Below are 24277 nucleotides of genomic sequence, written 5' to 3'. Positions count from 1 at the left end.
TTCGTTGCCATAAAACGTGGCTTTACGAGTCGTTTAGTAAAAAATTTGTGAAAACCATATTACACAGAGTATATTGGACATCTTGCGGTATCTTTGAAACACGCGAATGATTAGGCAGTCAAAAAGATATAATGTACATGGACTTAGGCTGGAAGCTTTATATATATAATATATATATATGAGTTAGCTATTCATGATTGAAGTGTAGCAGTCCTCTACATTAATATTCATCGCTAATATATGCGTGACAGTCAATAAAGTTGGGACGAGGTTGGTGTCGAAGATGTGATAAAATATATGATGGCATGCATGCCTCTTACTAAAATTGTAAATGGATTTTCAACAAGTCAATACGTCGAAGAACTTACTGCAGATTATCAAGTATGAACACACGCCTGGACGATCTATAAAAAATAAGTATATTGACAGCTCCATTCTCAAGGCTAAGTTGCTAATTAAGGGAAAAAAGATCGATCATAAAAAATAGGATGCCTTGAAAGGCATCCATGACTAGCAATTATCGATCTGTAATTAATCAAAGTGATTTTGATCCCCTCTATTAGACTAATCATTGCAAAACATATAACGTTCACTTAACACTGTGACTTCTAAAACACAAACGATCTCGAATTGGACGAGTGCCATCAACAGTGAGAATACGTAAGTGATGTTACTGGATGTTTGTGTTGATGATTTGGCTTTTCCTCAGGGCTCGGCTGACAGCCTTGTGAAGTCGGCTGGCGTTCTTCCTCGGAACTTTGTTGGGCCTGCAAGTGGTTTAGTGTTTGGTGAACATTATCGAGGGAAGTTTGAGGCGAAGAACCTTGGTGGGTAGTCTCCTGTATTGGCGCTAACGGCGACTTGAGTTTGCATACGACCTGTTCGCCGTTGAGCACAGCAACAGTCATTTCCCCCAAATGCTGCTGCAACTGAGCCATGTCCCGCCGATGCTGTACAGCCTCCCAGTTACGCAGGTTAGGCTCGCTCAGAGGCTGCACCACCGACGGCATGGGGCTCAAAGTTTCAAGGCACTGATGGGGGCTACGAGGGCTGAGTGCCGCGCTCACGGCGACAGATTCAGCAACATTCAGAATCTCGGGTCTGGTGCGAGTTTCGTAGGCGTTGATTGGATGTGCAGTCGCAATCATTGGCGTCGGATGATGATGGCGGTGATGGTGATGATGATGGTGCTGCTGCTGCTGTTGTTGTAACTGCTGTTGCAGTTGCTGCTCTTGCTGCAATTGTTGTTGAATTTGCTGTTGTTGAAGTTGATGCTGCTGCTGCATATGTATTTGTTGGATATGGTTCTGATGCAGTTGATGTTGGTGCAACTGATGTTGGATGTGGTGGAAATGTTGATGAGGAATATGCTGCAGCGATGCATGTAAATGATCAGGTAGAGTGTAAGGCAATAGAGGTCTGTGGTCTCCATAAGACCGAGATGACTGACGTGACACATCAGAAGACATTCGGCGTCCATCTTCGTCGCTCATGTCGCTCACCTGGAGCTCGGCGACAAGCCGCCCCTCTCTCTCTATTTCCTCGTACACTGGATCCGTGGGCAAGCGGCTGCTGATGCTCTTGCCCCCTTCGGATATCTCGGTGTATGTGTGGTTATAAGGACTCTGATTTCTGATTCCAGGATGTTGGGGTAACCGCAAACCATCGTTAGCCAGACGGTAGTCTGGCAACAATGCTTCAGGACTCGGCATTTCAGTGTGAGGTTGGGTGAAGGAATTTACAAGACGGTCAGCGGGCTGGTGAGGAGCTACGTTGTTGTTCAGTCGCAGGGAGGTCAGTTTGCCGGCAGTGCCAGTGCGGGGAGATTCGTCCTGCTCACTACCTCCGTGGCCAGAATCTCGGCCACATGATTTGAACGAGTATTTCTGTTGAGTTGAGAAACACAGAGTGAGACCCAACGTAAAATCAATAGGGCTTCTAGATGGCATGGAAATGACTCACCAAGAAAATGCACAGTGTTTATATTATAACTATTCTACTGTATTACGTAATTACAGTACTTTTCAATCTTATTATTCAGAGATCAACTTGTAACAATTTTAAATATAATAAAAGTATTCAATATTAGGAAAATCTTAATGGGTATTATTTGATGTGCAAAAAGTTGAGCTCATTGGCGCGTGATATCAGAGAAGATCAACGTTAGGGTTTTAACGAGTTCTTGGAAAATAACTCAGGCAACAAAAAGTCACTAGAAACATTTTTAAAAACTATTTAACAACGTAGTGCACATGAGGGAGGGATTAATAATAAAAGAACATGTGATGTTACTGATGTAATTTGGAAGTGTAATTGAGCGAGTCAATTTGCTGAACTACACTTGTGGTTGGAGGTCGTGTTTTATGTGGTAAAATTTAGATACACTGCGCGTAATTTTTCAAACTGAAGTATAATAACTTGCAAGAAAAGAATGAAAAGATGTAAGTCTTGCTATCATGAATTAATTGAGAATAATATTGGAAAAATTTCATTAGAAGCATCAAGAGAATGAGGATTATTTAGGTCATAGGTAATTACAAAAAGCAGTAATAATTTTGATGGCAACTTATCATCCAGAAACCATAAATAAAACGCTGGCTTCTACCAAGTGAGACATTTGAATATTTATCTTATTCAGATAAATATTCAACAGTGGATAAAAACCCTCATGCACCCATGAATGCCTAAATAAAAGTTCAACGCATGCTTCCATGGAAAGATAAATTGGAAATTCACCAACGGTTTCATGCAGGGTTGTTTATATGAGGATTAGACACATTAATACCATTATCATTCAAGTAAATGCAGAACCAAAGGGTGCGCCCAAAAAGCGTCGCTAATCGCGAAAAATACACTTGAAAAGCTCTCCAATTACCGGTGGGGATAAGCTCTGGATGCTCTCTCAGCGACTGAAGCATCGGGGCCGAAGGGTAGAAATTATGAATGTAATACTTGGTGTACGGGAAAATTTGTAATGAATGAACATTCAAATACTAATACTATTTGTGCCTAAAGTCACGTTTCCTAACACATCAAAACTTCACCGTCGCTAATGGGAGGGATGAATTTAGATGAAGAATTTTGGGATTGATTTAAGTACCTAAGTTTTGGACTATTCCGTTCGGCCACTTGATGGTTTTGAATAACTCTACTCGTGTTGGAATGAGGGATAGCCTGCATGTTCCTAATTTGACGAGGTTGCACCTTTGGATGTGATTTGCTTCGATTAGAGGAATTGGTTTCCTCATCTTGTGGAGATGCTGGCACAGAATGAGATACGTTTGGAGCATTAACATAACTACTGCAAGCCCCTGAAGATGTCGCCGAGCGATGAACGCCGTTAGAATTGAGGGAAGGCAAAGTTTTCATGGCTGCTGCACTATGAGTCTCTTGCAACGACCGTTGATTGTGCGATGGATGTCTCGTAGGATACGGTTGGGTTTGCATGTAAACATGAGGTGACTCCGGCCTTCCGCAAGCTTGGTAAATATTATATCGAGGGTCCATACTAAGGTTAGAAGAATCTACGTCACAATTAATGGGAGCCATACAAGGTCCAGCAGTATCGTATAGTTGGGACATTGGTGTACCCGGGGGACTTGCATAAATCTGAGCCGCATTAAGTTGCTGTGCCCGAAAAGCTAAAAAGTTCTGATAACTCGCCAAGTCCGGCTGAACGCCTCCGAATGATGTGTTCAGTTCGCTTGCAGACGACGAAGTCTGAGAAGATAGAGAGGGGGAGGTCGGAATACTAAAATTATTTGGCCTTTCAATCAAAATCTGTTCCGAATACGAAGAGTTAGAGCTACGAGGAAGCTTCGGGAAAAGGTGGTGGTGGTGTGTGTGTTGATGACCAATGTGGTTCGTGAGATGGTTATGAGCTACATTAGCAACATGTGCGTGATGCAGAGGGGAAGAGTTTGCTGAGGTGACGTGCGTGTCAGTGACTAATGTGGCATTCGTGTGATGTAGGTAGTGCGGTTGTTGACTTGCAGGTGAAGGTCCACTAACGTTGGTTGGTGGGTTGTTCGGGTGCTGTGGGTGAATGTAGGGAGTGTTACCCACAGATGTTGCCCCTTGGGCAGCGGATGAAGATGACGCTAACACAGCAGAGGGTGACAGGGATGGGTGACGCCGTAGGCTGTTGCCCCGAGTGTCGGGTTTGGTCACCACGCTGGACGTGGGTGTGTGAAGGCCGTGAGTGTCACAGAGACAAGCTCGCAGCCACGAGTGACGGCGGCATGCCCCACGCATCTCCTTCTTCACCTAACAAAACAGTCATCCATGTTGCCGGGCTCGCAAATATCAATCACATACAATTGCCCCAAATTCAGTTCCCGTAATTATCTATACTTTTCACCAGCAGATCCGGCCAACAGTGTGAAAGCCAAATTATAAAATATTCTTCAACTTTCAAAAAATTTACACTTGAATACTTTGCGTGTTCAACCAATATTTAATACAGATAAAACAATAAATAGCCACAATACGTCTTGAATAATTATTGAAAATGTCCAGTAAATAATCAACTAAATTAAATGTAGAAATGTGAAACTAAGAATAAACAACTTTATGGTCCCGACACGAGATTCCGAAAGTATTAATTGAGATTTAAATATATTTTTCTTCATGTTACCTTAACCGTAAGTTAGGAAGAGCGATGTGACAAGATACTCACGCTTGCTCTATGATATTAGTCACAAAACTACACCATCCCATTAGTCGAATGCATAAAACAAGTTCAAAGTTACCCCGAACTAACATGCTCACTTAAACTTCCCCTAAGAGAGAAAGTTTGGCCTCAAAAACCACATAGAGAAACATCACCAAGGAGAGACGTAACGTTTCTTTGAATAGTATTAAGAATAAACATTAACGTTATAATTTCATTAATTTTAATCACTTTATCTTCATGCTACTGTAAATATTTAGTTATTTGATGAGAAATCATTGAAACGTAACGAAAACGCATCAACGAATTAGTAATGAACCGCAATGAATACGAACACATCACTCTCTGCCTTGTATTTCCAGATATCCTCCTGGCAGCATTGCAGTCCACGTCAGTTATTCCATTCAATCAAATACTAAGCATTACTAAGTTAAAAGGAAAAAAATAACAGGAGCTATCGTACAGACAGAAAATTAGCACGAAAATTAGCAACGCAGACATACCTTATCATTTTGGACGCAGTGAAAGATGAAAATAAACAGTCCTTGGAGTGCATTGAGTACGGTGAAGACGTAAGCCATGACGACCGTCTGTTGGTTGAGATAAAGCAATCCAAACGTCCAGGTCAGTCCCAGAAGAAAGACCAGAACAAATGCTCCACGAAGCCATGTCCTGCGGCGAACAGGAAATAATTAAAGACTGTTCGGAATAACAAATTTTCTTGTATGAATTGAATGATGTGAGAAAAATAATGGTGTTATTCTTTCGTAAATTGCTGTAGCGGAAAAAATGTAACTTTAAATTACTCAAATCGCAAAAAATTCTTAAAATAATTAAATTTACTTACATCTATAAGAAATAAGCCAGAAAATGCATGAATTTTCTTCTAAGGACAAGAAACCTTTTTGATGGAGCTGGTCTACAAAACGGTTACCATGAATATATGATGAATTTGCTTGGCGTTTTTTTGTCGATGAAGATTTGATGAATTTACTTGCCGCTTTTTTATAGTTAAAGATATGATGAATTTACTTAGCGTTTTTGATCAATGAAAATATGATCAATTTAATTAGTCTTTTTCACTCTTAATTTCTTGGTGAACTTGCGATTTAAGCCAATTAATGATATAAGTAAAGATTAAACATGACGATTTGAATAGAAGAAAATAACAATAAAAATAACTAAACTAAAATAATGTTAGTGAGTTATCAAACCATGTATGATGTAATAACTAATAAATGACTGTCATTGTTACCTGACAGAGGCGAGCTTAGTGTGCTCCTTGTTCTTGAGGGAAGCAGATGCGGACGCGTGTCTGCAGAGCACCACTAGAGACAAGATCAGGAACACAGCATTTGCCTGCAACGTACAGAAAACCTAATTATTCTCATGCGAGTGTTTGATCTTGTAAGATTTTCAGACCAAAGTATTAGTAGAACAAAGGTTAGAATTAACGAAAGTCATGAGATGTCAAAGAAATACAATTAAATCCATGTCATGAGCAAACCTATGATTGTGACTGTTTGGTTGTTTGACAATATCCAATTAGTTAAGAATATCCAATCTCAGATAATAAATAAATTTCAAACGACCCTCGAATCATGAAGAAATCAACCTCGGAGTCTCAAATTTTGCACACATTTGTTTGCACATCCACAATTTTTCCGCAGTATTGTGAAACCGAACTCCGGAAAGTTGGAAAAACCGCTCCCACCTAATGTCGATACAGCAAGATATAAATTTCACCTATTTTGGCAGACGGAATATTGCCACTGCATACAATAGAAGATATTCTGCTTAGTGCAGAAAGTTAAATTTGCAAAAATGTGCACAGAGAATGCATGAACCGTTTATTAATCATTATTCGTTACTTAAATTTTTATTCATCACTTGAATCTTTATTCATCATTTACGAGCAATTAATGCTTCTATCGATTAAAATTTTTATTGTGCCATAAAATGCGATTAAATTAAAAGATGTGTTGTGATAATAGTACATAAAGATCGTTGAAGGAGATTACACTAAAATAAATAAAAACTTTGTCGAAAACACAAGTAATAACCGTCAAAAATAAGTGGAGGGCTTATATATGTAATATATAATAGGTTTATATAAGTTTTTGTGTTATACGTAGTAATTGAACAATAATTAATCGAAGCCAGTAAGGAATATAGGCCCGCATCCTACAGGAGTCGACCGGTAGTCGTCGTAATTGGATGACATTAACATGAGCTGCTCAAGGATCTGAGTCCTATGCTGCACAGGAAGGGAATAGCAGCCTATTACATGCCAATCATCGAAGCCTGTCGGCAGAGAAGCAAAAGACACCATAGCAACGGCCAACAATGGGAGTTCATCAAAGACCTGCAAACCAGGAGTCGGGAATGGGAGGGGGGAGGGGAAATAAGTAGGGGAGATCGCGTTTTTAAAACGCAACACTCAGAAAAATAAGTGACTTTGCCCAAATAAGGACGCACTGTCGATCCTTGTGGGTCTCTATTTGGACAATATGGCCTGTTGATTTTTCTGAGTGCACAAACGAGACAAGAGGCCATGAGAAGACTGAGCCATCATTATGGACAATTAATTGACGTAATTATGGACTTCTTCAGTCAGCAGCGGGACAGAAATACAAAGATAACTGATATAAAATGACTTACGAGCGGAATAAGAAAGAGACTCAGGGTGAATATAATCACATGGACTGATGAATAAGACGTTCTGCCAGAGCGGTCGAGATTTTGACTCGCACTCAAGAATATTGTCGAACGATAATTTGCCGTTATACAAAATTATTAGAATTAAAGAATTACGCAATTTTAGTGTACAAGGGTATTAACATGAATATATGAAGAGAAAATCAAAATATTATTGTTAAAAAATTTGCAAAGAATTTAAAAAGTTAAATAAAATGTTTTCGAAATTACAGCTCTGAACGGCAGCAAAAATCCCTTTTACCAAATACTAATACCTGTAAAAAAAATCTGGCAAAGTTCTAAGCAAATCAACGTCGAGGAAAGGGTCTCGGGGTTAACACGAGGTCTGTCAATTTAATCAGTAATAATCGTTTGATATTGAACGAAATCAATAGTAAAGTATGTACTCTCAGCCAGGTGAAGTTGATAAGAAAGCGTAATGCGTAATCGATGCAAAACGTACTGATGATAAGTTCGCAAGTGCAAGCGATATATTTCAAGGTGAATAATACATACTAATCTGTTAGATATGAGTTCACAACAAATGTTACTCACCAAAAGAACGACTGCGACAGGTCCGATGAAGGCGAAGATGAAGTTGTTATCAGTGCGTAGCCAGCAGACCTGTGGAGTTCCGTAGCTCAGAGGGTCGATGCCGAGGGATACCAACACCACAATTGCCGGGGCGCCGTAGGAAGCCAGGCAATACCACTTGAGTCGTGACCGCTCGGCTTCAAACACCTCGACTAGCATCAGGTACAGTTGTAAACCTGTTCAAAGATATTACGTTTGAGAATAAATGACTTAAAATTACTGACATTAGAGCATAATAATGAAAGGAGGTGAAAAGGTAGACTTCAGGATTTGTTCAAAACAACTTTCAACACGCAAAGGGCCAAAAAATCAAACCACGAACCCGACGGCGACGACATTTTATAGATACTAAAAATTATATGACTTCAAAATATATGTTCTATCATTCGTTTAAGCAATTCATTAACCGCAAAATCAGTATGCGCCCGGAGTATACGATTGCCTCCAGTATATGGACGCTCACCTTCCATGAACATCCAAGCAAAAGCCGACAGGAAAAAGTAGTGCAGTAGCCCCGCGATGACACCACAAGCGATGCGGTTGCCCGTTTGGTTGATGCCGCCCAGAAAGATGATCTCGGCGACCAGCAGGCAACCGCATAGGTTCTTGTGGATGCTGGTGCGATCACTCTGAAATATATAAATTATCGTATGGTAACATTTCAAATCTATTAAAAAATATTTGGTGACAAAATCATATACTAATGAAAAAGTGATGAAATCATTTCAAGAAAATGTTTGAAGAAACAATATTTCCTGCTGATTTCAGCCTCATATTTCAAAACGAATTGATTAATTGATACAATAGCGAGAATAAATATAGTGATCATTCATAGAGAATAGCATGCCAAATTTCAACATCAAAATTTATGCCGACGAAAATTTAGAAAGGACCCGATAACTTGACTGATGGAATTTCAAGATTACCAGTTTTGTTTCAAAGGGAGGCCACTATAGATGGTCAAGACAACAACTCACCTGAAGGCCTTTGAAGACGTGGAACACGACGATGGCCAGAAGAAGACAAACGATAGACACGACGCAACCAACGTATGTGATGACGGCGAGAGCGAAAGTGTGTTCAGACGACAGCGGCGTCGCGTGGAAATCCATAAGCACCGCAAAGTTGGTGAGGTGATCACACTGGCACGTCACGTGGGTTGTGTTGGAACCCATCACGCGGCACCCTTCCTCTGACCATAAGCTGTGAGAGAGAATAGAAATATGGTAAAACTTCATAGATTAGCGAATTTAAAGACTAAATGAGTCATTAACATATGCCAATTAAAGGGCACGTCACGTGTGTCGTGTTGGAACCCACCACGCGGCACCTTTCCTCTGACCATAAGCTGTGATAGAGAATATATGGTAAAGCTTCATAGATTCGCGAATTAAAGACTAAATGAATCATTGACATATGCCAATTAAAGGGCGATGTAATCAAAATTAAATTTGCCAATAAATATGAAAATGCCAACTGAGGCAAACCAGTTACAGCATGTAATCTGAAAGAAAATCGTCTGTGATTGAAGAAGAATGCGTTTACGTACGATAATTTGCTGTTTATAGAGGAAAAGTGTGCTGAAAATAATCAATATTACTTTAAAAGTGCCGAGCGAACATATGTCAATAAAACCGGTCTCATTTGTTGAATAACTTAAGTAGTGTATCAAACAAATTTGAGCATACATGAAAAATTTAGGATGACTGACTACTTAAACGCACGAATTTGAATAATTACTGAACAGATAAGGTAAGCAACAATGAGATGAAAAGAAATTACTTCTAATGTTAAAACACTTCAGCGTGTGGCTTATATTGAATTTTTAGCATATCCTAGGGCCATACTTTCAAAACTCGCTAAGTGAACGTAAGTATTTATGCTCTATTTTCTTGTCTATGATTGGTGGATTTTGCTTGAAAGGCCGCCAATGATTGGCTGATGATTTTACGATCTCTTAACTTTTTTTGAAAGTACAGGCCCAGGCTGATAAAGCAGACATCCTGACCTTGCATATATGTCAGCTTATGTTCAACCGTCAACGCATCACAAATTGCATAGATTAAGAATTACTCGAACGTCAAAAATATAAATTTATAAATATAATGGCTGTCAATTCAATGCTCCTATCGTGAACGCAAAGTAGACATAATTATCAAACAGAAGCAGGAGCATGCACGATGCACGGCTTAGAGAATATTTGTTGAAAATCTACGGGTTGCGCATCGAAGATTTGAATTACTTTAAACGAAAATATATCTAAAAATTCATATAAAAAATACTTCACCCGTTCCTTGCTAGCGGTACCAAATGTACCCACATAATTCACTCGCAAATAAAAATTTCCCAAATGCAAAGGACTGAGTGGAAACTAGTTTACCATCCCTTCAAGCTTTCTATCAAGTCCATGCTCCACTGTTGCCAACTTTCAAGATCAGTACTAACATAGCGATGTTGCAGTGGCCAAAAAAATATAACTCAGTACTCACTGCGGTGAGTGACAGAGAGCGCATTTGCTCGTCGACGAAAACGTGAAGTTACGGACGGTCAGACAGACGGACAAACAGACAGACGGACGGACATGGCGAGCACAGTAGTGTATTTTTTCCATAAATGAGAAAATGAGCAAAAAAGGCTCTGTCCCAATATTGCACGACTTGAGAAGCGAGCTATAATTAGATTCAAATTAAAAATTTCAGATTTTGGGGGACAAAATGTAAAGTAGTGGATTGTAAGTAAAGTTAGATGCAACGAACTGAGATCATTCACAAGAATCTCACACGCTATGTTGAAATTTGAGTTGTGCTATGTACAGTTGTACCGTGTGGTACCGCTTGGGGTATTAGAGTACAAATATCTTCAAGTTTGTTATTGTTAGTAGGCTAATTGCAACATAAAAAATAACACCTCAAAAATACAAAAAAGTTGAAAAAATCAAAAAAATCAAATAAATCAAAAAAAAATCATGAAAAAATCAAAAAAATCATTGATTTTTGATTTTTTTGATTTTTTTAAAAAAATCAAAAAAATCGCCAACCCTGGTACAGTTGTACCGTATGGTAGCGCTTGGGGTATTAGAGTACAAATATCTTCAAGTACATATTTTGCGAGTCTCGCTTTCTGAATGAAATCTTAGGCCATTTAATCGAAATCAACAATAAAAATAACATATTCTCTGAACAACATGATGTTCATAACCTCCGTAGAGATGACTATATAAAAATGAATAATTTGTTTTAACTTCATAAACAATTTAAATACATCTTAAAGGCTAAATATTATCAATTTTAAGTCAATCCAAAAACATAATTTTTCTCAGAGGGAGTTTTCAGAGGGTTACGGTGTTGCAAATTCAACAGAAAAATTAATTAAATTTTTATAATCCACATTTACATCAATTTCTTTAAACCATCAATGTTGCTACGGATTATACTGGTCTCTGGTGCCTTCCTTGTACAAATTCTCTTTTGGTAATGAAAAAGATCAAACGATTTTGACTGGACTAATCAAGTGCATGATTCAATTCAGACTGAAAATAATCTTCCTAATAGAGTTAATTAGGCAGAAAGTAAAAAATATCAAGCTTAGACAGTTGTTTTTATTGCATGAGACATTCATCATCAGTGTCACGGCGAATCGAGTTATTCTGAACCATCGCAGCCAATCAGAGGTTCGGCGACCTCGAAAAAGAGAGGAACTCTGCTAATTGAATAAGAGGAATTTGCTAGCAACGCCAGAGAAATACAAACTCTCGACGCAGGGCAAGGTGCTAATTAGATTGGCCAGAGCAACCCAGTTTACGCTAGGACTTATGTTGCAGGAAATTAAAATAAGAGTAAATGCTTTGAATGTTAGTTTAATCGGCACGAAGCGAAAGGATCAGTTAACGCTAGGCAATGTCCAAGGTTGACAGCGGAAAGATAGAATTCACACTAATTTGTTGCAGTCTTAACTTTGTACATTCAAATTAGCAGCGCAATAAATGTCATCGCGATGAGAAAATCAAGTCAAGAACGATAATTTTTATTTTGATGTGAATCCAAGCATGGTACAAGTATGTACCTTGAGCGAAATTTGTATGATGAACTAAACTTACTAAAACATTAAAAACAGTCAAAAGTTGCCTCTCCGACCCAATAATATCAACAGCCTTTAAACATATGAAAATGATTTTGTAATCATTTTTAAGTCAGAAATAATCTAACCATAATATCCATTTATAAACAACGCCTATAAATTTACAAGACAAGCATAGAAAATTAATATTGTACTAGTCAATCTGAACCGAGAGGTGCGCGCCGACCATAAGATACTTTGCGCCGAGCAACGTTTGATGAGTGGCAGCTTAGCGGTGCTCAAAGAGAGGGGAAGGGAATTAGATCTCAATAAGATCGTGAAGGCGATTAGGTGCAGGTAACTCAATTATCGGAACAAGACGACACCCTCCCACGATGGTCTTAACTAAAGACGTCTTGGCAAGAAACTCACAATTGTTCAAGATTTTCACGTTATTGAACATCGTTGCTCAATTGAAATTCTTTGTCGACGTACAAACTAACTGTAACATCAGACGAGCTTCAGGAATATAAATTATGTGCGAATTGTCGAACAATGACAATAAAAAAAGAACGTTTATCACTTAACCATGACAGAAAATTGATGAATAGTCAATTAAACAGATAAGAACGAGAAGTATCTTGTTCATTTCGATCTGACTGAAACGGCCCCCATCAAATGTTTTATAATCAGATGTTGCGCACAAAAAAAATTTGGGGCAAACTCCAAAACTATGAAATATCAAGCTGATTAAAGCCTAATACCACGAAATGACAACATAATATAATTGAGAGAAGTAATATTCATGGTTGTTATCGAACTGAACTGATTTGCATAAAGAATTTTTATAAAAATTTCAAATAATTGAACATCACAGAAAGACATTGGGTCTAATTCAGTGTGTAGATGATATCAAATATTCATGTTGATTTCGTTGATATACGAAACTCGTCTATGCCTATCAAAAATACGCAAAACAAAGTACAAACATAGGTCAGTGTTTGACTTTAATGACGGCGATAGCATTTAATGAGTTGCTATTTTCGGAGAAATTTAGGGGTAAATTCCGAACAAATATGTGCAAAGGAAAAATATGGAGCATCATTGCAGCTTCAGACCCAAATTTAAATATTGAATTTCAAACAATGTCCCTCGATGAATAAATGAATGCAGAATGGGCAGTGACGCCAGCAAGAACAAAAAACTCTGCTTAAGTATGCTGAAAAGTTTAGGGAACTTGAAGCTAGCCCGCTTCTAATCCATTATGATGGCGAAAATATCTTAACGGCGTTACTTTGGGTAATCAGTGAAACGCGTCTAGCTCTTGGTAGTTAACTGCTTTAGGCGAAAAAAATTCTATGGGCAAGAAAGTTCTTTTCCTTTGTAGCTTTATACCCATAGAAAAAATTCCCCGTAGCTTTATGCCATTACTTATTTTTTCTTCAATTAAGAAACCGTGAGTGGAGCTTAACAAATTCGATATATGGACACGGCACAGAACAATTAGATTAACATGCGACGGCAGGTACATAACTATTCTCATCATCACGTGTGCACTTTTTTGTGTCTCTGGGAAGAATCTCTGAAACGCGATCTTAACTGGCCCAGTTATTGTAGCTACTTATATTAATAAAATTTTAATCTTTCATAACTACGAATTTCCACAAGTACCTCAAAATTGGCTCTTCGACTCGAGTAGACACGGTTCAAGTTATTGTACTTGAACATACAAAAGCGCAACTGCTATTGTTGGTGCTACGAGTAGTTTTTAAATGCGTTTTTAGTTGCCATGGATCGACTTCTGGTAGTTATTCATGGAACCGTATCGTAAAGGCTCGTTACTGCGGGGATTGTGGCAACTATTGTTTCCCTAGTGTTAGTTTTTTAAGTTGACCCAACTGTTGCACTTGGAGCTCAAGCCTCGGAACATTCAACCGGAGCAATGAATTCTGTTTTCAATTTGTAGCTAGCGTGCAGCAAGCGCTCATCAGACTAGAAGAGCTACAGATCAATATGTCTTATGAGAGTAGGTGCATGAACGCCAGAGAACACAGTCTCTATGCCTTGCATCGTTGAGTTGCTAGTCCAGTTAGTAGTTGCACAAACCGAACAAACTAATGGCACAGTGCTTCTGATACTTATCAGAAATTTGTACTATTTCACCTATGAGAAAAATCTGCATTAATGATGAGGCCAAATGAAGATGGCAAGTGGACAAGACGAAGCCAAATGAGAAGAAATGAGGACGGCAAAAGAAAATGAAAAGTGGGCGAAAGAAATACAAATTAAACGGCAAAGGGAAATAGAAGACAAAAGAGCGAGAAAAATTACGAGATAATGAAATAATGGCAAAGAAACGAAAAGAAGTGAGAGATTTAAGGACAAGCTAATGAAAAAGAGAAAAGTGACAGGGAGAGAAAAGTGAAACCCTAGGAACCAAGAAGACCTAAAAGAGAAGCTAGAGAGAAACTAGAACCAAAGAATGATGAAACGATAGAGAGAGAACCAGTGAACGAAGAAGCTAAGGTAGACATCCTCAACAATAGTTCTGTAGGCTGCACACATTGAGGTGAATTAGGATGCATATTGATTAAGAAAAAATGAAAGCTAACGTGAACATAAAAGTTCTGTAAGGTCCAGATCACCTGCAAGCGAACTCGTGTTCGACACGAACCTCCTTCATCTAAAGCTGGTGGCTTACAGGATCCAATCGCTGAATTCTGCATAGGCAGTCGAGTTTTCGCTTCGGCCGTTAACGTGAATTAATAAATGAACATTGTATTTTCGGTCGGACAGACAAACGAAACATGATAGAAGGAGTGAATTATTTATAGAAGTTTGTATTTTCTGACGGATGAATCAATAAATCTTGTGGAAAAAAGGAATTCGTTAATTATTTCGTTCGTACATATGATAGATAGATCTCTGAAGCTGCAAACTACATGACTTTATGTAAAGTACCAGTTATCACAAATAGACGAATTTATAACAGGTATAAGTCTAAGGAGCATGACCTCCTTGCTGAAAAAAATTTAGCACAGCCTGTTAGATGACCACCGAACATAATTCGGATATATGACAACTGTGGACGTTATAAGGAGACGCAATTCTTAGGCTCAAAAGCAGAGCTGTAGGGACTGGCGAGAGACAGCCTCTGTGATCCTGAGTGTATTCTTGCAATTAAATGTCTTGTCACGAAAATGAATAGCAATCATTTTTCGAATTTTCACTGTATTCACGCTGATAAGAATATTGAAGTTTCTTTGTTTAAAATTTAAATTTAAATGACAAAACTAACAACAATAAGCAGGACGTGCATGTCTTGAAAAATTCAACCCTTCAAACCATCAAAAATAAATTTTAAAAGGGAATTTTAAATGTGTAGGTCCATTTTACAGGCAGCAACCTCAGAATACCGAAATACATGAATAATGAAACAATAAATTTGCATCATTAAACAATTTGATGGTATTTTCATTCATCATTTACTGGGAAATTTATTTTAATCATTAATTGCTCGCACAGTTGACTTAGTTGTATAGGTGCTTATTCCGAAAACGAAGAGTTACAAAACAAAGAACTAGCCTCAAATTAGGCGCTCAATGAAGTACGGGGTGTTTCAGAGGTGAAAAATTTATAGCGAAGGCAGCCATGCAACTAACTACATAGCTGCTAGGTAAGTAAGGTAACTAGGCAGCCATCTACCTAGCAGCCATGCAACTAACTGCTAGGTAACTAGGTAGCCATCTCCCTATATTAAATCTGCATCGTCGACGAGTTGTCGGGAAGTTGGGTGAGCGTCGTCGTGGGGTCGATATGTGAAGCGTTTTCTTCGTTAATTGTCGATGTATGAAAAATTGTGTACTCATAACGAAAAAAGTGATAAATAAAGCGTTTTTCACAAAAATTGTCGATGTAGGAAATATTCTATACGCATCGTTGAAGGTTCAACACATGGAACGTTCTTCATCAGATGTTGAACCTCCGTCTCATTGACGACAATTAATGCGTATTGCGGCTTGAGTTCAACGTTGCCTCATTGAGGAAGCTTCAACGCCGCCTAGTTGAGGAGGTTCAACGCTGCTTCGTTGAGGAGGGTTCAACGATGCCTCGTTGAGGAGTGTTCAACGCCTCCTGTTCAACGCCGCCTATTTGAGGAGTTCTTGGCTGCCTCGTTGACGAGATTCATTGCTGCCTCGCTAAAGTGAGTTTCCAGACGTTGACAAGCACTACGGGAAGAAGGTTTCAATATATTCGCTGCGTCTCTGGTGCTGCTAGTGCGACACGCTCAGCAACACGGCTTAGGACGACCGAGTGTGCCAGCAGCCTAAATGACTGTGTGAGAATAAAAGGCTATTTGCTACGGAAAAATTCCCATATGTGCGTTCTTCCACATTAATAGTATACTAATAAAATCCTCTAGCTATCAAACATCACCCTGTAGGCATTTATGGCAAAGGAAAAAAACTGTGTGTAAGAAAATTGCATATTAAAAAATAGAGTTTTACAGTCGGTATGTTTGATAAAATGCTACTTCTCCAACGCAAGAGTGTGAAAGAAATTATTTAATAAAAATCGCTAAACGAAAATCGAAAAGAAACGCAGCGTAGACCATGATGAGAGAAGCACAATTCTGACACACTTTCATCTCGAATAAATTTTGATCGACATGTTGAGTTAAACGTCAGATATAATTCACAACTTTCTAATATCTTAGCGATAATCTTAAATTTAAGAACTAAATTTTCCATTCATAATTCTGATTTTAAACATGAAATGTACCAGATAATATTAAAAAAGTTGAATCATTTCCAGCTGATGCCTCATTTCTAAAAAAGCGCCGTAGGTAATCTCTGGCTCCCCACGTGCGTCCCTGTCCCATACGCTTGGGCCACTCCCTGGAGTAGCTAGGTCATCCCTCCTTCTCCAAGAACTACAAGAACTACGTACGCTCCCTCCATCAATTATACACAGCAATTACGTACACGGAGCGACGGTGATGAGACACTTCTACCAATAAGCGACTGTGGCATACATGACGTGGCGAAAATTGTCAATAATATGTGTCATAGTGTTATGAATGATGCATCATAGTGTCATGAATGATGATATATTAATGCTATCATGAATGATGTATTATAGCTATCTTGAATGATAAATAACAGCTGTCATGAATGATGACTCATAGTGTAATGAATGATGCATCATAGTATCTGAATGATATGTCAATGCTATCATGAATGATGAATCATAGTTTACCTAATCTTGCATCATAGTGTACTGAATGATGCATCATAGTTCATAGTTATCATATGGTTAAACAAGTTCTGCAAACTGTAGGCACTATGTTACCGAGAAATATTCCTAAACATTATAAAATCTATCACTCATTACAATGTATAAAACGGATGCTAATACATTCCAGGAAAAACTAATATTTACGATGGTAATGATTGCCTCACTATTCAACGACCTGAAATAGCTCACCGCTGAAAAACACAGGCTCGTTGCAATTTGAAACAACAAATGTATAATAACCCGCAAAATGAATATTAAAATATTAAGAATATCGAAACCCGCTAAATGAATATTAAGAATCTCAAGAACCGTTGGAAAATAGTCATGAGAAAAAGTTAACAGAAAATTTTAATAGGTCTGTGAGTGGCTCTTTACTGTGGAGGGGGTACGACGAGAAGGGAAGAGGAGTCGAGGGGACTGAAGAGGAGTCGGGGGGACTGAAGAGGAATATTCATAAGGCCCAGGGCACAACTGGAATTGTTTTCAGTTCCAATCCAGCGGAAGATCCAAATGGCATTTCCAGAGCAGTGAATTCATTAAAGGGCAACCCTTTTGCGGATCTCATGCATGAAAGAGCAGGATTCATCAACGATGCTAACTCACATTAATGGATCGCGCAAGTTGCCAGAGCGATCGCTCATCCGGTATGGAAGGTAAGAATGTTTGAACGGGCAATGTGGTCTTCATTGGCTTATTAAAGCTAGACGGCTGTGGTCATTTGCATGTACTAAGCATAAACCGCAAATATCTCTTTCAAAGAAGTAAGCGATGATCTGCGACAAAGCATTGAGCAGGTGAAGCAACCGAATAGGTTCATACTTATTTATAAAGAGGATATTCAAGCCTCATGCCTACAACGAATTAACGTAACAAAGAGCGTATTAATTAAATTGTCCAAGAAACATTTTAGGTGAACAGAACGACTATCAAGAGATCAAGCATTCAGCGGAAAGTTTATTTATGATATTGAAGAACATATTTAACCATAAAATCTTTAATCATGCTTGGTACGGAACAAGGTTAACGTTATCAATAAGCATTCTTAATTAATATAATTGTTCAGTGGAAAAATCCTAAACCGCGCTCAATTAAATAGCGGCTGTTTCCATCGTTATTAGATATGACGAAAAATAAAATAAAAAACAAAATTGAAAAAAATTCTTTTGTTGCAGCAATAATCTGTTAAATAGAAATCAAAATCGCGCAAGATAGTCGAAGAATACAATCGTATCAATTTATACCGCTTCTCATTTGGAATGAACTGGAAAACGGGATATCGAGAATCTTTCTCTTGTCAGTTTGGACGGATGAAGCAGGCTCAAGTTCAGAGGTCGGCGCCTGATGAACCGACTTTGCAACTTCAACGACACGTTTGCGACCAGGAAACAAGCGAATGTAGGATCATTAAGAGACGTTTTAACTGATACGAGTCTATATCGAGTTGAATCATCAAAGAAAGATCTGTTTCTTTCAATATTGCTAATGAATGGCAATTTTTCTACATCATTAGCAAAAAAAAGGTTGCACAGACTCGCTCATGGGACTTGATTATTGCATACTATACTAGAGAAATATTAGATGAAAAAAGTAACCAAATATCAATTATTATGTGGCTGATAATAAAATGTCATTGATGTTCATTAGTTGAACACTTGACTTTATTTTCTGCTGCAGGCTGTTGTACGCCAGATTGTTACGGCTATATTTTCATGACTTGCCGTTTCGTGTTATTTGGCGAATTAACACACATTATCAGTCGTTTGCGGATTGATCGCCTGAAATTACAGCGATCTAAGACGAAGCCAACTTGGCATTAATGAGACATAGAACGACTTGAACCCGATGCGGACTAATAAACAATGCCCCGTATACATCAATGAAATTCTCGATGGGACATACGTCGGCTGCTGAATGTTCTGCGGTCTCTAATAAAGCCTTCATTAAATCGGCTCAACCAAGTACACTTTAGCAAGCAAATTGCAGGGGACGAAGAGGTCCGATTGATGCATAGCACGAGACTGACAGCCAACGCGACGCCCGATATTCTTTGCAGTAATAAATCTCGACGGAATAATCTAATGCAATACGCCAATCTGGCGGGAGGAAAAGAAGACAGCTCTGATAGTCTCGGCAAGATGCGAAACTTAGTCTTTTTGATCGCCGAAAAATTATAACTTTCAAAAAGGAAATCAAGTAATATGTAACATCGAATGAGTATTAATCAAAATATACTCAAACTCTCGCAAAGTTTACGCTTAACGTAACTAGAGCTGAGAAAGATTAAGGAAGAAAATAAATACCAAAAATTAGCGGACTTGTATATGTATTTCATGAACGTATTTTTAATATGATTTGAAAGAGTCATACGCATGGAAGAATAGTTTATTAATAACTCAAGTAATAATTGTATCGGTGTTGAAATTACAAAAGAAAGTTATATCTGCATGCTTAACTTAATGGTCATTTAACAGTAAAAAAATTGTCATCAAGAAGATCAGGTTATATAGCAAAGAACGACATGAACTCATGAAATTTTTAATCAGGTTTTGCGAAAGTTTCCCTCAGGATATGTTAATATCAGATTTCAACAGAATAAAAGCCTCCTCATGACCAATTTATTTCGAGCAACTTTCTTCGGCAGATTAAACAAACGCAAGGAGCATACGCTTGAGGCCAGAAACTCCAAAAGTTATTCAACAAATCTGAAAAAAGCGAGAAATCCAGACAATAGTTTTCAAAAGAGATCAGGTGAGACGGCGCTGATATAGTAGCAGTGGCAGCCTTACGAAAATCTGGAGCGAGTTTCAGGTGGCCGACGATATATCAACTTTCAGCCTGCGGTAATTCGACTTCAAATTTCATGAGGAGCGACTGATCGAGCGAAGCGAGGCAGTCCGTACGTGTTATTCCACTGCATAAAACCAAAGGTTTTGTCTGACCGGGAGAAGATCCCGAGATTTCTTGGGGCATTATCCGTAAAGTTTGAAGGTTTTTACGCGGGTAAGACAACAGGTTCTTGTTAAGATTGATTTGCCTTTGTTAGCGAGCGTCATTGAAGAAGAGAGCGGCTGGAGCTCTCACGGCCACTAAAACGGAATGCACAAGAAGTTCTTCATACAATAGGCCTGCATTTGAATAAGGTTTTGAGAACGAGATGTAAAGTGAGGAGGTATCAAGTTATGAACAAAACGAACGGAGTAGGAATCGGGAAAATAATCGAGTATGTAGGGCTTGGAAGCAAAACTAGAATAATAAACGGCAATAAACGAAAGATTGAAACTAAAAAAAAAACGAGACACATAGAACAGATGATCATTCAGGTCAGTATGTTGAAAAATAAATGAAATTTCATTAAGACGACACATGTAAACTGACATTTCAACTAACATTGAAGTTAGTGCCAAAACGCCAAAATCGAAATTACAAAGGGGGTTACGGGTACAAGCTATTGATTCATGAGAAAGTTTGGTTTGCTCTCACGATGGATAATAAAAAAAATATAACTGAGTACTCACTACAGTGAGTGAGAGCGCATTTTCTCGTCGACGAAAACGTGAAGTCACGGACGGACAGACAGACAGACGGACGGATAGACGGACATGGCGAGCACATGCAATAGCGCCTTTTTTCCATAAATGGGAAAATGCGCTAAAAAGGCAAGAATACTGGAATAATTATAATAATAGTTCATGTCAAGTGAATAAGTGCCGAGATTATTATAGGGAAAGATTTAACGACGAAACAGCAGAATGTTCGTATACTGTAGGCTCCACGTACCCGCACGTACGTCAAGCAATTGATAATAACACTCCGCCTTTAATATGGCTGAATGAGCTAACTTATGCAAAGCTAAATTTCTAATACTGATAGTTAAGGAACATTAAGGGCCGTTAGGAAAATATCCCGCGTCGGTGCCGCCCCTACGCCTTTTTTTAAATCTTGCCTTAAGGCGTATTCAAATGCTGCGAAAAAGTTGGATTTATTTTTTCATGGGTAAATAGGGTTGAAATTATCTAGGTACTTATTCAGGTACTTTGTTTTAAATTGTTATAGATTTCATTTTACACTGTGCTTCATTTATAAATATTTCAAAGCGGGTTAATGTGGTTGAATTTAAAAGAAGAATTGTTATTCAAGAATTGATTTTTTCATTCTTATGTATCAGTAAAAAGCGCATGTACAAACGCGTCGTTTACATTTACGCTTGTATTTAACGGACGGAAGATGACAGAAAATTCCAAAAATACTGTTTGGAAACATTGATTACGTTACATTTGTAGTACTTCAATATCTAACATTGCATCATTTATCATACATGATATTGTTTTTCAACCATGAAAAATACATTTTCTTTAACTGATGTCAGTATTTTTTAGACACGAACTTCTGGAGGTTCTCAACATGAAATATTGAATAAAATCTCGGCAGACTTATGGTTGACCAGTAAACATACAACAAGCGGCTATATTTTCTCATGAAATAAGTGTTCAAACCTAAAAGATTTCCTCACATTCTTCAAAATCTTTTCAGGTTCACATGTGCCTATTTTTGACCGAGCGTCTCCAGACTATTCTGACCATTCCCGGTGTTCCGAAAACAATTAAAGTTTGCCGAGACTTATTTCGTGCTGTTGGTTCAATTCCCGACTTCTTCGTCAACTGCCATCGTAAAACCGACGGTCGGCCAACGATAGCCCGCCCAAGATTTAAACAGAGGTAAGCGTCTGCACGATCGCGTGTGAGTCCCGACGTCGAAGGTGCGCATTACGAACGCACCGGCGAGCTAAAAAGACGCAACCATCCGCCCTCCAAAACAAAGTCAACTTAAAGGTGAATTCAACAACCCTGTGTTACGTTCATTGATTTCACGTAAGATCAGTCACACCAGTTAAATCTCACACGTACATGACATGTGCCACATTACTATGTCACTCAACATTAAAAAATTAGAATTACTCCCACAAAGACGCAGCTAATATCCGCCCTCCAAAGACAAAGTCAACTTAAGTATGACTTCAACAACCTTGTGTTACGTTTGTTGATTTCGCGTAAGATTATACGAGATGTAAAGTGAGGAGGTATCAAGTTATGAACAAAACGAACGGAGTAGGAATCGGGAAAATAATCGAGTATGTAGGGCTTGGAAGCAAAACCAGAATAATAAATGGAAGTAAACGTACATTTGCCACTAATTAAAAATATAACTCAGTACTCACTACAATGAGTGACAGAGAGCGCATTTTCTCGTCGACGAAAACGTGAAGTCACGGACGGACAGACAGACAGACGGACATGGCGAGCACAATAGCGTCTTTTTTCCATAAATGAGAAAATGCGATAAAAAGAAAGGATACTGGAATAATTATAATACTAGTTCATGTTAAGTGAACAAGTGCCGAGATTATAATAGGGAAATCTTTAACGACGCAACAGCAGAATGTTCGTGTACTGTTGGCTCCACGTACCCGCACGTCAAGCAATTGATAATAACACTTCGCCTTTAATATGGCTGAATGAGCTAACTTATGCAAAGCTAAATTTCTAATACTGATAGTTAAGGAACATTAAGGGCCGTTAGGAAAATATCCCGCGTCGGTGCCGCCCCTACGCCTTTTTTTAAATCTTGCCTTAAGGCGTATTCAAATGCTGCGAAAAAGTTGGATTTATTTTTTCATGGGTAAATAGGGTTGAAATTATCTAGGTACTTATTCAGGTACTTTGTTTTAAATTGTTATAGCTTTCATTTTACACTGTGCTTCATTTATAAATATTCCAAAGCGGGTTAATGTGGTTAAATTTGGGAGAAGAATTGTTATTCAAGAATTGTTATTTTCATTCTTATGTATCAGTAAGTATTTAAAAGACGCTTGTATTTAAAAGTTGGAATATGACAGAAAATTCCAAAATTACTGTTTGGGAACATTGATCACGTTACATTTGTAGTACTGCAATATCTAACATTACATCATTTATCATACATGATATTGTTTTTCAACCATGAAAAATACATTTTCTTTAACTGATGTCAGTATTTTTTAGACACGAACTTCTGGAGGTTCTCAACATGAAATATTGAATAAAATCTCGGCAGACTTATGGTTGACCAGTAAACATACAACAAGCGGCTATATTTTCTCATGAAATAAGTGTTCAAACCTAAAAGATTTCCTCACATTCTTCAAAATCTTTTCAGGTTCACATGTGCCTATTTTTGACCGATCGAGCGTCTCCAGACTATTCTGACCATTCCCGGTGTTCCGAAAACAATTAAAGTTTGCCGAGACTTATTTCGTGCTGTTGGTTCAATTCCCGACTTCTTCGTCAACTGCCATCGTAAAACCGACGGTCGGCCAACGATAGCCCGCCCAAGATTTAAACAGAGGTAAGCGTCTGCACGATCGCGTGTGAGTCCCGACGTCGAAGGTGCGCATTACGAACGCACCGGCGAGCTAAAAAGACGCAACCATCCGCCCTCCAAAAATAAAGTAAACTTAAAGGTGAATTCAACAACCCTGTGTTACGTTCATTGATTTCACGTAAGATCAGTCAAGCCAGTTAAATCTCACACGTACATGACATGTGCCACATTACTATGTCACTCAACATTAAAAAATTAGAATTACTCCCACAAAGACGCAGCTAATATCCGCCCTCCAAAGACAAAGTCAACTTAAGTATGACTTCAACAACCTTGTGTTACGTTTGTTGATTTCGCGTAAGATTATTCACACAGTAAAATCTAACACAAACAAATGAACTTATGACTAATAATAATAAATATTATAATTACTCCCACATTCCCACGTTCATGATATTTTGTCATGGTCTTTGATGCGAAATATTAAAATAACTTACACAGCAGGTGATCATTCAGGTCACTAAATAGGTTTTTAGTCATACCATGCTATGCAAATGCGAGCAAAGGAAGAGCGTAAAACAACCGTCAACACACGCACGGGAA

General features: G+C 38.4%; 1 protein-coding gene across 1 annotated transcript in view; it reads right to left on the bottom strand.

Moving 5' to 3' along the window:
- Window positions 1-670: 670 nt before the first annotated feature.
- The window catches only part of LOC108681764 (latrophilin Cirl), a 55009-nt gene continuing 31402 nt past the window's right edge, over window positions 671-24277 (bottom strand). The window contains exons 10-17 of the mRNA XM_047884645.1: window positions 8941-9166; window positions 8427-8592; window positions 7925-8139; window positions 5928-6031; window positions 5176-5344; window positions 4012-4266; window positions 856-1886; window positions 671-767 (exon numbers count right to left, since the gene is read on the bottom strand). Of these exons, the coding sequence (XP_047740601.1) occupies window positions 671-767; window positions 856-1886; window positions 4012-4266; window positions 5176-5344; window positions 5928-6031; window positions 7925-8139; window positions 8427-8592; window positions 8941-9166 (2263 nt within the window). The remainder of the gene's footprint in view (window positions 768-855; window positions 1887-4011; window positions 4267-5175; window positions 5345-5927; window positions 6032-7924; window positions 8140-8426; window positions 8593-8940; window positions 9167-24277) is intronic.

Source organism: Hyalella azteca, unplaced genomic scaffold (assembly GCF_000764305.2).
Source record: "Hyalella azteca isolate HAZT.00-mixed unplaced genomic scaffold, Hazt_2.0.2 contig15776, whole genome shotgun sequence".
NCBI lineage: Eukaryota > Metazoa > Arthropoda > Malacostraca > Amphipoda > Hyalellidae > Hyalella > Hyalella azteca.
This window is presented reverse-complemented; position numbering and strand designations above follow the sequence as displayed.